Below are 15551 nucleotides of genomic sequence, written 5' to 3' on the forward strand. Positions count from 1 at the left end.
TCCCTTTTTAAAGCTGCAGATTCTTTTTTTCTGACAGTATATGAATCTGGGGCCTCAACAGACTTGATTCCATTGAAATATATTTCTTAAAAAAAATAGCCTATGCATCTTATGTAAGTCTGTAGTCAGCTATAATGGTTAATGTGCAACCTCCCTTGAAAAATCTGTTTTACAAGCAAAATGTTGACACAATTTTAATTATAGCATTCGAGTGAGCACTGTTATAATTTTTAATATCCCTCCATGGTAACATTTTCATTGTTCTGGAGAAGAAAATGCTTTGATTCTGCATCTCTAGTTTCTGGTGTTTTTGGATTTTATAGGAATCGCTGCCTTTCATTTGATTTTATAGAAAAGATGTGACTACAAGATGTGGCACATTCATTTCTTTATATAAGCTTTCCTCTCCATAGCAGTTATTATTCAGGTTTAAGTCACTAAATGGACCTTACAAGACACACATTAAGGAGGTGAGCTTCTGTATAATACAGCATAGCAAATTTCAACACCTGTTCACTTGCATTAGGCAAACTTTCACATTTTTAATCTAAAGAAACTTTATTTAATATTAAAAGAATGTCATGATAAAGTTTTATGTTTATTAGAACTCAAGGCATTATAAAATGTTCCCTAGAATACATACTTTCCTCTAATAGATAATAATCCCTGAATTTCCCATTGAGGACATGGAATAGAAGACAGAGAGCATGGCTGGTAGTCTGTTTAGAAAGGGAAAATTCTGCCTACACAAGTCATTCATTCTATTAAAACCAGCATCCCTGATTTCCTACTCTATGTTGTCCAAATACTCTTTAACATTCCCACATTCCCAGCTTTTCTGTTGATGTTCAGGAATGTCACTTAGCTGTTGATTTGCTCGTCTGTCCTTCCTTTATCCCTTTCTGAATTTGCAGAACTGCAGAATTTATGCTGTCTTTCAAAGAGTCACTGAGGGGAGGCTGGTACCCTGGCTGATCTCAATGGGATGGCAAGAATGGTAAGGGTATGGACACTGTGCCATCACAGCATGGGCCTCTGCAGAAAGGAGGGCTCAGTTTGCACTTTCAGCAAAGCTGTCTACAGCCAAGTTTTCCATAGGAAAGTAACAATAGCTTCTGCTGGCCGAAGTGGTAGAACAAGGCAATGAACAAAAATACCAGTCATTGCTTATTCAGCTGTGGCTGATGACTTCTATAATAAGAACATCCTTTTCACAGAGAAATAATATCTATGGGACAAGCCAAAGAAATAGTTACTTTAGACAATGTCATAAAGATTTTATCTTTTGTTGATGTCACTTAAAAATATTTGATCAACTCATGTGGTGAGAACCTGCTTTTGAAGGGAACTTGTGTACATGTATTTGCAAAACATAAAGACACTTTGGGGGCTAGCACTGTGGCATAGCAGGTTAATGCCCTGGCCTGAAGCGCCGGCATCCCATATGCATGCCGGTTCAAGACCCGGCTGCTCCACTTCCAGTCCAGCTCTCTGCTATGGCCTGGGAAAGCAGTAGAAGATGGCCCAAGACTTGGGCTTCTGCACCCACGTGGGAGACCCGGAAGAAGCTCCTGGCTCCTGGCTTTGGATTGGCACAGTTCTGGCTGTTGCAGCCAATTGGGGAATGAATCATCAGATGGAAGACCTCTCTCTCTCTGTCTCTCTCCCTGCCTCTCCTCTCTCTCTGTGTAAGTCTGACTTTCAAATAAATAAATAAATCTTTTTTTTAAAAAAAATAAGACATTTTGACAGAAGAGTACACTGATTAGTGTTTTTAGATTTGGGAAGAAATTTGTGAGATTTCTTATTGTTTTGCATTACTTGGAATCATATTGTAGAGTACACACATACATGGATATACATGAGTAGATTTAGACATCAAAACACATACTTATTTAAAAGGATTAGGAATTCTAGATTTCAAACAACAGCTTCTGAGTGTGTTTTACATGAATAGTAAAGGAATTTAGATCAAACTCAAGGACTTGATAATGTTAGGAATATAACATTTGGTCATTCAGTTGATATAGTTCTGAAATACCTGAGAATAAACTGAATAATTTAATTGAACCAGAGCAACATTTGTAGAATTTAGAATTACGTATTATTATATTTAGGATTATATATATACATATATTCTGCTTGAACCAAGTAGACTGTAAAGTTTCTCCTTGTATAAACTCATATGATTTATTTGAAGGCTTAAAAGACTGTGATGTTCATTGTATTGCCAAGAATTTCAAATACAGGTAGCCAGCATCAAGCATATAAGGGAAGAAAATAAGGGCTTATATATCTAAGTTTAGTACACTGCATGCTGCAGTGTGGAGCTTTGAGAGCTTAGAAAGGTCTTATTGGAAAGCCATAAAAATGAGATAATAAAATAGAAAACTGAAGCCTGTGATAGATAAATAAATAAATATATAAAGAAATAAAGGCCTTGATATTGTTTGCTTGTTCAAGAGAAATAGCCTACAAAGTTCTGTAAAGGATTTTCGATTTATTCAACAGATCTTTATAGCCAACTATGTGCCAAGAACTGTTTTTTATCAGAGATAGAGAATGGGATAAGTTGAAGTTGTATTAACCTGTGGCAAATGTTTGTTCTGGAGGGAACAATTCTCCATTGCATCAGATACATTGGGTCAGGCAGAGTGCTTGGGAGGTCACTTGTTCTTGGAGATGATGGTCCATTGTGTTTCAAATCAAATAGGAGACATCTTGCCTGATGGCCTTGTTTCCTAAGCACTCTTGGTTGCTGACCACTCCCCCAGCTGAATTGGTAATCTCTTTTCCACTATTGCTGGCTTTGTCTCCAAAAAAGTGGGAGACAAGACGTTAGCTATTTTTCTCATTTTCTTTCTGATTAAATGCTAGATTTTAGGGTGATGGGGATATCAGTATGTCAGAATAAACAAGATAGGATTTTATCATCCCATGAATTATGCTCTCTCAATGTAGTATCATTATTTTAAAAACCAAATAGTTCCTGTCATAAACTCTCTTAAACTGAAACACAAAACATGCTACAAAGCTAGCTGTGGTCTTTGGATTGTGTGATGCCCACTGATGGATCACCCTTCTACCATGATAGTCATTAAGCCCCTAAAATGGGCTCAAGGACTTCCTGCACTACATTGCCCTTAATTCAGCATGGCATTGAATAGTGCACTGGTGAGGTTCACAGCAAAGAAGTAATTTGAAAGTGGCCCACTTTTTTTGAATTTTCTTTGCCATTTCTTTCATCATTTGGATACACGAGAGTTATCCATGGATTTAGTGGTATATTTTTTCCTTTATATTTTTATGAAAGCAAAAATGGAGCATATTAACACTTTTATATGTATTTTTATCATTATAAAGGCAAAAGTGCAGAGTGTTTATAAGAGTCAGTCCTTGATTTATAGACCCTATAGAACTAAGGGTGTCAAAACGTGCTCTCTTACCCATAATATTGAAGTACTTTAAATTTATGCCTAAAAGATTTATTTATTTGAAAGGCAGAGGGACAGACAGATGGAGAGAAAGAAATCAATCTTCCATCCTCTGGTTTACCCCCCAGATGCTGCAATGGCTGCGCCTGGGCCAAGCTGAAGCCAGGAGGCCGAAACTCCATCTGTTTTTCTACGTGGTTGGGTGGGGCCCAAGTACCCAGACCATCTTTGACTGCCTTCCCAGGTGCTTTAGCAGTGAGCTGGCTTGGAAGTGGAGCAGCCAGGACTAGAACTGGTGCCTATATGAATGACAATGTCACAGTTGATGGCTGAACCTACTATGCCAAAACACCAAATCTTCCTATGCAAAGTGTGGTCTACAGAGTAGTAGCATATACAACACCGAGAAGCTAATTAGCAATGCAGACTCCCAATTCCACCAGCACCTACTGAATCAGAATCTGATTATCCCAGGTCACTTGTGTACATGTTAGGTTTGAAGTTGGTGGCAGGATAGTTCCTTGTAGCTTATATTCACCTGTGATCCAAAGTATGAATGACTTGTGTGGTCTGAAAATATTAGTAAATTATAAAGATGTGAAAATTATTTGAATTCTGTGAGAAATGTTGCAAAGAAATTCTATAAAAATTATCCCCAGAAAATACAAACTAATGTATGTACACAAAATATTCTGTAATATAGTATTTGGGGAAATTGATCATGGATAGCAGGAGACATGTGACATGGGGTGATAGTAGACATAAAGCCAGAATAGAACACAGTGGTCATTGTTCCAGTGACAGTCTGTTTTTCTAGAGATTTCCTTGAGAGCGGAGCCTAGTTGCTTTTGTGCCCCTCGCACAGTTAGTGACATAGTTTCCTAGAAAGATAAAGATGAGCTGGAGAATGTTTGGAGATGGGCTGCAAGATTGATTATGGCACAGGAAGAACTGATTTATGAAGAGAGAAAAAATTAAATGGGCAGCACTCTGCAACAAAAAGAGGCTGTGGAGACATGGGTATTTACCTAATGTTTCTCTCCAGCTGTTTCCCAGAGTATCCATGTAAAGATGCAGAACAATAAGGTGCTAAAATTAAGAGCAATATTGAAGTTTGGGTTTCAGGAAATTTTACCTGGTACATGAGAAGTGACCTTGAATGAGGTGATTTTTTTCTGATTTTGAAAGCTTTGTGGGCAAAGAATGGGAAATCACTTATTAAGTTGTTGAATTATCCTGCAAGGAAGTTATTGAGATCTTGTCCCTTGAAACTTCTTTTTCTTTAATTTAAGGTAAAGAAATTTCATATACTTCATTTATACAGGTTTAGGAATATAGTGATACTTCCTAGCTTACCCTCCCTCCTGCCCATGTTCCCATCCTTCCTTCTCCTTCCTCTCAATTTTTACAGTGATCTACTTTGAATTTACTTTATACTCATAAGATTAACTCTACACTAAATAAAGAGTTCAACAAATAGAAGAAAAAATACTGTTCCTCAACAGCAGAGACAAGGGCTAAAAACAATCATCAAATCTCAAAATGTCAATTTCACTCCTATACATTACACTTTTGTACTCTATGAGTTACCTCAGGTCAGGGAAAACATATGATATTTATCTTTTTGGGACTGGCTTATTTTACTAAGTATAATGGTTTCCAGTTGCATCCATTTTGTTGCAAAAGACAGGATTACATTCTTTTTATGGCTGAGTAGTATTTCATACTATATATAATACAGTAATTTCTATATCAAATAATGAGTTGATAGACATCTAGGTTGATTCCAAATCTTAACTATTGTGAATTGAGCTGCAATAAACAAGGGGGTACAGATAATCCTTTCATATGCTGATTTCATTTTCTTTGGGTAAATTCCCAGGAGTGGGATTGCTGGGTCATAGGGTAGGTCTATTTTCAGCTTTCTTTTTTTTTTCTTTCTTTTTTTTTTTTTTTTGACAGGCAGAGAATTAGACACAGAGAGAGAGAGAGAGACAGAGAGAAAGGTCTTCCTTCCATTGGTTCACCCCCAATATGGCCACTATGGCTGGTGCACTGCACCAATCTGAAGCCAGGAGCCAGGCACTTCCTCTTGGTCTCCCATGCGGGTGCAGGGCCCAAGCACTTGGGCCATCCTCCACCGCCTTCCCGGGCCACAGCAGAGAGCTGGACTGGAAGAGGAGCAGCCAGGACAGGATCTGGCACCCCAACCAGGACTAGAACCCGGGGTGCAGGTGCTGCAGGAGGAGGATTAGCCTAGTGAGCCACGGCACCTGCCTATTTTCAGCTTTCTAAGGTATCTCCATACTATCTTCCATATGGCTTTACTAGTTTACATTCCCACCAACAGTGGATTAGGATACCTTTCCCCCACATCCTCATCAGCATTTATTGTTTATTGATTTCTGTATGAGAGCCATTCTAATTGGGGTGAGGTAAAACCTCATTGTACTTTTCTCTGAAGGGAGGAGAGAACTTCCACTTTGCTTATGGCCCTGTCTAAATACTGATGGAGTTTGTGGACTCAAAAGGCTTCCCTAGCCTTGGTAGCTCATGACAAGAATCTCGAGTGATCACTGACATCATAAATAAGAGTGCCAATCTTTTTTTAAAGATTTATTTATTTGAAAGAGTTACACACAGAGAGAAGGAGAGATAGAGATAGAGATAGAGAGAGAGAGAGAGAGAGAGAGAGAGAGAGAGAGAGAGAGAAAGGTCAGTCTTCCATCTGCTGGTTCACTTCCCAATTGGCTGCAGTGGCTGGAGCTGCGCCAATCGAAAGCCAGGAGGAGCCAGGAGCTTCTTCCAGGTTTTCCATGTGGGTGCAGGGGCCTAAGGACTTGGGCCATTTTCTGCTGCTTTCCCAGGCCATAGCAGAGAGCTGGATCAGAAGTGGAACAGCCAGAATATAAACCGGCGCCCATGTTGGATGCCAACACTGCAGGTGGCTGCTTTACCCACTACGCCACAACGAAGGCTGCTATTGTCAATTGTTAAATCACTGTGTACTTGCTCCGCATGTAGGAACTCTGTCTTTCGTTAGAACTGTACTATGAGAATTAACGGTAAAACTTGTCTTCAAACAGTACTTTGTACTTTGTGTGTCTGTGTTGGTGCAAACTGTTGAAATCTTAGTATAGAGTTGATCTTCTGTATATAAAGATAATTAAAAATGAATCTTATAGAAGAATGGGATGAGAGAGGGGGTAAGAGGTGGGACAGTTTGGGGGTAGGAGGGCAGGTATGGGGGGAAGAACTGCTATATTCCAAAAGTTGTACCTATGAAATTTATATTTATTAAATAAAAGCTTTATAAAAAAGAATAATTCATATCAACTATGTTCACTGGACATACGAGGAGTCATCATAAAGCTCATGAAAATGTACATAGTCTTTTAATTACATTTTCCATGAACTTTTGGAAGTTCCCATGTATTGAATATACTTTTTTATGCTGGTATGTGGGGACATTTGCCAAACTTAAATATTAAAACATGTTAAAGAAATGACTTCAAGTTGTCTATAACTGAATTAATTTGATTTTTTAAAAAGCATTATTTAATTTTGTTATTTATCATTTAATGTACCCGCTTTAGTTTTAAGAAATTCTCTTTGCTTGTAGTCAAAAGTTTTTACTCCTCTTCTCCTTGAAAGAGATCTGGATGGGAAAATAAAGAATTCCTGTTATGTGTCCATAATACAAAGGTAATCCCGTGATAGTCAATTTTTGTGAAAATGGCTCTAACAAATTGCTGGTATGTTACATGCACAAATAACAACTGTCTTCAAGGTCCAAACTAATGGAAAGAAAAAAAAATAAAATGGACAGATTGCAGGCTTTTTTTTCCTTCTTCTTCGCTTGCTTCCAGGCTGTCATACTTAGCAAAAAGGGTGGAGGGAAAGTCTTTTTTCTTCCTAAATCATTCTGCCAGTGTCATATTGATTTTCTCTCAAGTACAGCCTGTGGTCTCAGATGATCACATATTTTCTTACATGATTTCTATTGATACAGCACCTTGATGCATGGGTTGACATACATTACTTCAGCTGTGATGGCACTGGTCACTGCTGACATTTCCTGGTTGGTAGGATGTTCCAAGCTTCTTATGCACAAAACATAGGGAACAAGCTGTTTTTCAACAATATTTGTATTCTTTGAAAAGCAATTATTACTTATGCCTAGTGATATCTTAAGCCCCCATCAGTGTTGCTTAACATTGTTCTTACAACAATGTTGTGAATTCTCTTGTGTCTCTATTAACACAGAAAAAGGTTCCTCACCTGAATATCAGAATATTCCAGTGTTACACTGTTTCTAACAGAAAGTGTATTAGTAAGTCACAGAAAGAATTCATTGTGACCTGCTAGGTGCCCTTACTGTTGCTTTTTCTTTCTTTTCTTTGTGTTCTCCTCTCATTCCACCTCCCTCTGTTTCAGCTAGCTGTGAGGTGGTTGGAACACAACTGCCATTACCAGTACCTGGATGAGCTCCTGCAGTACATCCGCTTTGGCCTCATGGATGTGGATACTCTCCATACAGTGGCCCTGTCCCACCCCCTCGTCCAAGCAAGCGAGACGGCCACAGCTCTTGTCAACGAGGCCCTGGAATACCACCAGAGCATCTACGCACAGCCTGTCTGGCAGACTCGCAGGACCAAACCGCGGTTCCAGTCCGACACTCTGTATATCATCGGTGGGAAAAAGCGTGAGGTGTGTAAAGTCAAGGAGCTCCGGTACTTCAATCCTGTAGATCAGGAGAATGCTCTCATCGCCGCTATTGCCAACTGGAGTGAGCTGGCTCCCATGCCTGTGGGAAGAAGCCACCACTGTGTGGCAGTCATGGGAGACTTCCTGTTTGTAGCTGGAGGGGAAGTTGAGCATGCCAGCGGCCGGACATGTGCTGTGAGGACTGCCTGTCGCTTTGACCCCCGCAGTAATTCCTGGGCAGAGATAGCACCCATGAAGAACTGCCGGGAGCATTTTGTGCTGGGTGCCATGGATGAATACCTCTATGCGGTTGGAGGCAGAAATGAACTGCGCCAGGTTCTGCCTACAGTAGAGAGATACTGCCCCAAGAAGAACAAATGGACTTTTGTGCAGTCCTTTGACCGATCCCTTTCATGTCATGCTGGATATGTGGCTGATGGTCTCCTTTGGATATCAGGTAGAACATGCCTCCCTCATATGTTGGGGATATATATATATATATATATATATACACATACATACATTATATATATTTATAAAGATGACATGCTTTAATTGTAGCATAAATTTAAAAGTCAGCGCTGGTAGTGTGGCCACTTGTAATTGAACAGTTGAGCACAGGGTGCTATTTTAGCTAATTAACATTCATTTATTGAGCACCTACTCTATAGAGAACAATGTAATTGGAAGTAATTGACCTTTCTATGACTTTCTGAATAATGAGTGGTGAGAAATTCAAAATGGAAGTTAGTGATCCATCACACCTGTTTTTCTACCAAGCCTTTTATTGTTTGTCAGTTCTTGGTCATTCTTGATTTATCTAGGTCCTTTGCTTTTTCTTTCACCCTCAACTGCCTATCTAGGAATGATTTCATTAAAGATAAGTCAGGAGAAGTAAAAATCCAGTGAATCCATTTTGCTGGGTATAACAATGGGTTTATGTCCAGGTCATAGCTATATTGTGAACTGAGGGAAAGAATTTAAGTTACTAAAGCAAACTTTGTGTATTATCTTTGAATGGTTAATTCATGCCATCCTAATCATTCATTCCTATTTATGCTTTTATTCTAACTGATTATTGGAAAGTAAAATTTGTGCTTTATCTTAGGGTTTTTTTGTCTTTTTAAAAAAATTTTTTTGTTATGGAAATAGTAGAGAGACTGTTGTTATCAACCTCATGTACTTACAACTCACTCCCAGCAGTTACCTGCCCATTGCCAACGCCAACCTTGTTTCATCCACACTCACGTACCCCTTCACACCCTTTTCTTTCTGCATATTCAGAAGGAGTCTGTGAGGCATGCATTATTAATAGCACATTACCAACCTATGTTTTCAATACTTTTACTGTGAAGGAGCCAGAGTGCTTGCCTGTGAAAGGTTTGCCTATCAGGGAGGAAGGTTGCATCTGCTCCATTGTAGGATACCTGTTTTGTAACTCACTTGAAATTTGTTGAATTTCTGTGTCACTAAGGACAAAGAAGAATAGAAAAGTCAAGTAACTTAAATATTAAGAGTAACTTTGATGTGTGTTCTTAGAGCAAATAATGACTTTTAAAGACATCTGCACTTTTAAGGATACCCACAAAGGTTTTCTTTGATAATATTACATCTCTAGTTTAACACCTGTTTTGACAAAATTCTCTCTTTTATATAAACTAAATCATGTGGTCCATCCCTGTTTTTCCCTCTGCTATATTCAATAAATAGATAGTCACAGCCTCAGCTTCTCTGGGTAAGGCCTCAGTTATTGACAATTACATGATTTTCATTGGAGAAACCTAGCCCTGTCAGGGTTTAAGTGCTCAATAAACTAATGAGTGAATTTAAGATTAACACTTAAGGAAGGGGATAAATGAAGTGGATACAATGATTACTGGCCCTATATACCAAAAAAAGTTACAAAAGTGTGTTATGTTATTATATGTAGATGCACGTGGATACTCCAAACAACTCATGGAAAGCAGAATTCAAAAATAAGTTTATCTTGTTGCCAACAGTAATTGAAATCCATGCATAACTTTCACATAATATGCATTTTCCATGAATTTCCTGAAGCCCCTGCATATTCAAATAAAAATCCCACTTTCATTTTTCTTTAAATGTGCATTTCAGCAGTTAAAAAAAAAACTACTGGGAATATAGCTTCAGCTTTGCTAATAAAAATTCAAACTCGGTTGGAAGCAAGTCTTTGCCAATAGAGGGACAGGTCTGTACTTTCTTGGATAACAAAGCCATGATGAATTTATGAAATCAGTGCAATTTATGTTTTCTCCCAGTTTACATTCTTTCCATTCATTGACTCATTTGGTTTCATTTATTGTTAATGCACTGTATTCCTAAATTTTGCATTGCACTTTTTAAATTTTGTATGAATTTCTTATAAATATTTTAATAAATATTCCTTATGTTTTTAGCTATAAAACTAGATTTTAAAAAATGTTGGAATTTCCCTTACACAGTCTTAAAGATATGACTACTTAATAGCTCCTTCAGTGAGGCCTTAAGAAAGCACAGAAGCTCATCTTGCCTGAGCTAGATCTATCATCCTGGTATCAAGCTGACATCCTTTTCAATATTGTCTCTATGTTTCCTTTTGCATTTTATTAAATCTATCAACTTAGTACAGATTTTACTGCTCTCTCACTTTGTTTTTCTCCTACTGTGAAAGGAAATGCATTTTCTTTGTTCTTCCTCTGCACTAATGTATGCTGCCTGTGTTAACCATACTTAATGAAAACAATCACAATTTTCTCAGGTTTGTTTCTCCCTACTGTGTACTTGAGATGAGAAACTCACTTTCCTGTGTACAGTACAATACCATTAATTGGAAAGAAGAGGAAATTGCCAGTGACATTTCTAATACCTTCAGTCATCCGCCTCTTTCCTCAGGCCCAGCTCATAATAAATCTATTGTGAATCTAACCATGAATAAGGGAGGGGTGACTAGATTTGCTAATGGGTCCCTTAAAAAAAACAAAAAAGACAGGTATATTTCACCCTGCTTATCACTAATTTAGGAATGTTAGCCTGGTTTATTGGTGCAGATGAAAATATTTGAGGCAATTTCTTCTCCTTTACCAAATAATCAAGTATTTTCAATGTAATTGATGGGGGATTGGGTTATTGGCATCCTTCTGGTACTTCCCACGGTTTGCATGAGGTGGAGGTGTCTGCATGACAGCATGTGGATTTCAGGGGCTTAGTTCTGTTCTGTGGAACACAAAATGAATGTTTCTTTTGGGACTTCTCTCATGTACTCGCTCCCTGCCCACCACTTTCTCCTGTTTCTGTCCATTTTGGAGTCAGGACATCTTGAAACCTATCCATAGATTTTAAAGTACAACAAGCAGACAGGAAATCAGAAAATTGGGCTACGTGGATATTCCAATTAGTATTTCACTCAAGATGTTAGATATAGTCAAGTTCCACAGGCTTCCGTGGCAGCTGACATTGTGATCCAGTGCTCCAGTGTTCCATACAGTACCAAAGTAAAATGAGCATTAAATATCCTACAGCTGTGTTTTAAAATATATAGACTCTATTGTAAAGAATAGTTTGTGAACTATAAAAAAATTGTTTTGTTTGAGGGAAAATTATCCCGAGTTCACCTTGCAGAGCTGTAGCTTTTCATTTTTATCAAATGACAACAAGATAATGAGAGGTTAACCACAAAATTAGTGCTTTAAAACGATAAAAATAAGGTAGACATTATTGCATTTATTCAGAAGCAGTATTTAGTGCTCTCCTGATTGCCTTGGTAAGTGCTGTATCCTTATAAAGGGTCACAGATAAATAAGATTAATTCAGCAAGCATGCTTCCTGCCCTCTAGGAGCTGACAGTCAGGGTTTCTCAAACATCTCATTAATGAAACATTTCTATTAAAGCTTTTGTGACTACCCAGAAGCTATGTTTATTTTCATCTTGATTAAATTTATATGTAGACTGCATTGCCCCATTTTAAATAATTTTAATGTATTCATCCTTACTGAATGGGTTTTGGCTTTTCTAATATTCCTTAAAATTAAAACAATGTAGTTTTGTTAACAGTTTTTTAAATGCTGTGGCTTTAGCTTTACTCTATCTGTGCACATAGTTTTACTTGTATCTTGAAAATCATTCAGAAATCATATAAAAATATTGGGAGCTAACAGCATGTATGCCAAAGGCTATGTTGTGGTACACCAAGATCCCAGACCGTGGTCACACACACAAAGTAATCGTACCAATCATGAGGTGCTGAGCCAAGTCTCTGACCTCTGTAAGTCCTGTTCTGAGGTACTGCTGGAGCAGCAAAGCTGAGTGAATTGCCACAAACCATTAAACATAATGGTAACATAGCGTGTGGTGGTGAGATAATAGAAATGTTTCCCAGGTACAGAAGTAGTGCAAACAGGGAATAATTACTGTATGGGGTTATAAAAGTTTGCCCCTCCGGCCTTACTTGGCCTCATGTCTGTTGGCTACTTTATATTTCTTCACGAACTTCTCTCTGTCCTCACACTTAAACTTCACAGTCCAGTCTTCTCAATGATTCTCCTGCCATCTAGCAAACACACAGTGTTGGAGAAACACAGCTTTCCATTTGATCTGTGTCTGACTGTAGGAGCTGAGCCTGTGGGAGGGGAACAGTTAACAGGAAGGCTTAGTGACCTCACCTCATCAGGCAAGTGACCCTCTCTGTAGGCTCATATGCCTTTCACCCACTGTCCTTCACTGGCTGTAACTTCTTCATTTTCCTCTAGATCCCCTCTCTTCAGATTCTGTTTCTTAGAGCAGATGTTAATAAGAGAGCAGGAGGAGGAGATCGAGAGCATGAGGAGACGGAAGGGAATAGATCGTCTGGACAAAGGCCAATGGTAGTAGGTTGGGAAACACCTCGCAGGGATGGTGCAGGGTAGAGGGAACTAAGGAAGGCGTCAGAAAATGGGGGTACCAGCCAGGTCGGGGGAGGACGAGTGTTACGGAAACCAAAACCAAACAGAAGGATGGAGTGAATTCGAGCAGTCCAATAGCACAGGGACATCAAGCTCCAAATAGTTGCACTGTTTTTTTGTTTTTTCAAACAGCAAAGTGTGAGTGAAGGCAGCTTCAGAGGAATGAAAGAAGGTGGAAACTAGAAAAATGTTATTATTTAAGGTGTGATTGGAAAGTTGAGCTCAGGTTGCATTGGCAAGAAGTCGGGATTAAAGGATGCCTTAGCCTAAGACCCATGAGCGGGGTATCCTCTAAACTTCCTGGAATCTGACTTTATCAGACAACTCTCCAATTACTCTCTTCCTTCTTGTTTACTCCTACATCCAGAATGTGCTGTCTCTAGGAACACATGTATTTCAGACCATGTGCTGGCCACAATGTTTCCTAGTAAATTAAGAAACAGCACTTTGGTTTTAAGAAGAAAAAAAGAGATTTGGAAGGAAGAGGCTATCTGAGAAAAGAGAATAGTAGAAGAAGAATACAGGGATAAAGGAAGGGTTTTTTTTAAAAAAATTATTTATTTATATGAAAGACAGAATGGGGGGAGGGGAGACAGAGAGAGATCTTTTATCCATTGACTCACTTCCCAAATGGCTGCAGCAGCCAGGGTTTGACAGGGCTGAAACCAGCAGCCTGGAGTTCCTTCCAGATCTCCCATATGGATGTAGGGGCCATCCTCCGCTGCTTTTCCAGGCACATCATCAGGGAGCTGCACTGGAACTGGAACAGGGGCACTTGAGCCAGTGCTCATATGGGGTGCCCGCATCGCAGACAGCACTTAACTTGCCACACCAGAACACCAGCCCTAGGAAGTGTTGTTTTTTAAGGATGCAAGTGAATTAGGCAAATTTGTAGATAAAGAGAAAAAAGAGAACAAAATTGAAGGTGCAGGGAAGGAGGGCCTTCATTTGGGGGGTAAAACCTGCTTGTACCTCCTAGGTACCAATAGTGGGATACATCCTGGGACTATAATGCTGACGTACCCTGAATAGGTAGGAGGGAGTGAGGAGAGGGATCTTGAACATGAGAAGACAGAGGCCTCTCAAGCACTAAGCCTGGAGAGAAGAGATAATAATGGGTGTGGACCGAGGTGTGCTCAAGGGTGAGGGGCAGGAAGCTGAGGAGGTTCCTTGTTGATGGACTCAAGTGAGACAGAGATTGTGTGATGGCCTGAGAAGAATGATCTTGGGGAAACATTGTGAAAGCAACTAGGCAAGTAGCAGGTTTTTTTTAAAAAAAAAAGTTTTAAAAAAATTTAGAGCCCTTTCTAAGATTGGAAACTGTAAAACTGTGGTGATCTTGTTGGTAGATTTGTCCTAATTTTTGGTGGTGCTCAGCAGAGAATTGGAGAAGACTGGTCTTTGCATTCACTGATAATAGAGGTTAATAGGCTGAGAATTTCCTGGAGGATCCTGCTCAAGGAGTCCAAAAAGCTGGGATCCCAGTTAGGACAGATGAAAGAACTGAAGGTCTGCTTTGGGGAAAATAATGTGTTTTGCAGGAGTGAGTATATAAGATAGTGCTGGCTTGCTGTCCCTGGAGACAGCTGTCATGTCAGGGCGCCAACCTGTCTGGTAGAGATTTGGAGTTTGGTGAATTGACATGTCCATTTAAAAGTTCATAATGAACTGGTATGTCCATTAAAAATCAAATCATGGTGTGGGTGTTTGGCTTAGCAGTTAAGACACTGGTTAGGACACCCCATGTCCTACATTGGAGTACTTGGGTTCAATTCCTTCTTTGGCTCCTAATTCCGGCTTCCTGATAATGTATACCCTGGGAGGCAATAGTGATGACTGGGTTCCTGCCACCCACATGAGAGACCCAGATTGAGTCCCCAGCTCCAGGGTCTGGCCCCAGGCCCAACCTCAACTGTTGCAGGCATTTGGGGAGTGAACCAGGGGATAGGAGTGCTGTCTCTATGTATGTCTATCTCTGTCTCTCAAATAATCTTTTTTAAAAAAATCAAGGCTTTGTTGCTTTAGATTCTAGCAACCAGCATTTCCCAACAGTTAATGTTGTCTCTTATTTACAGCTGTCCCAACTGTAGTGTCCCCCTACTACAGTATTGAACTGAGAGAAAAGCCAGACAGAAATGGTTCTACAGTTCTTTGGGACCACATCACCCAGATCATCCTAAAACAAACAAAGCTCTCATGCTAATCTGACTGATCTGTAGCTGCTCAGGAAATGAGGTTTAAAGAGAGTGCATGACTCCCACACAGCTAATAGGCACAAAGTTAGAATTTGAATTCTATGTCTCTGAGTTTTTAAACTGAGCTTTTCCAACCAAGTAACAGAGATGCCGAGGTTTGTCACTACAGCAAAAGCCTGAACAATAGATGTTTAAATTCTGCAAGAACTTGGCAATGACATATGACCAGAAGTAAATAATTCACAGAATAATGCTACCTGGAGATTTGTTTGGAATC

General features: G+C 39.3%; 1 protein-coding gene across 1 annotated transcript in view; it reads left to right on the forward strand.

Annotated features, from left to right (window-relative positions):
* The window catches only part of KLHL32 (kelch like family member 32), a 243599-nt gene that overhangs the window by 202757 nt on the left and 25291 nt on the right, over window positions 1–15551 (forward strand). Inside the window, exon 7 of the mRNA XM_062187625.1 lies at window positions 7872–8598. Coding sequence (XP_062043609.1) covers window positions 7872–8598 — 727 coding nt within the window. The remainder of the gene's footprint in view (window positions 1–7871; window positions 8599–15551) is intronic.

Source organism: Lepus europaeus, chromosome 3, assembly GCF_033115175.1.
Source record: "Lepus europaeus isolate LE1 chromosome 3, mLepTim1.pri, whole genome shotgun sequence".
Taxonomy (NCBI): Eukaryota; Metazoa; Chordata; class Mammalia; order Lagomorpha; family Leporidae; genus Lepus; species Lepus europaeus.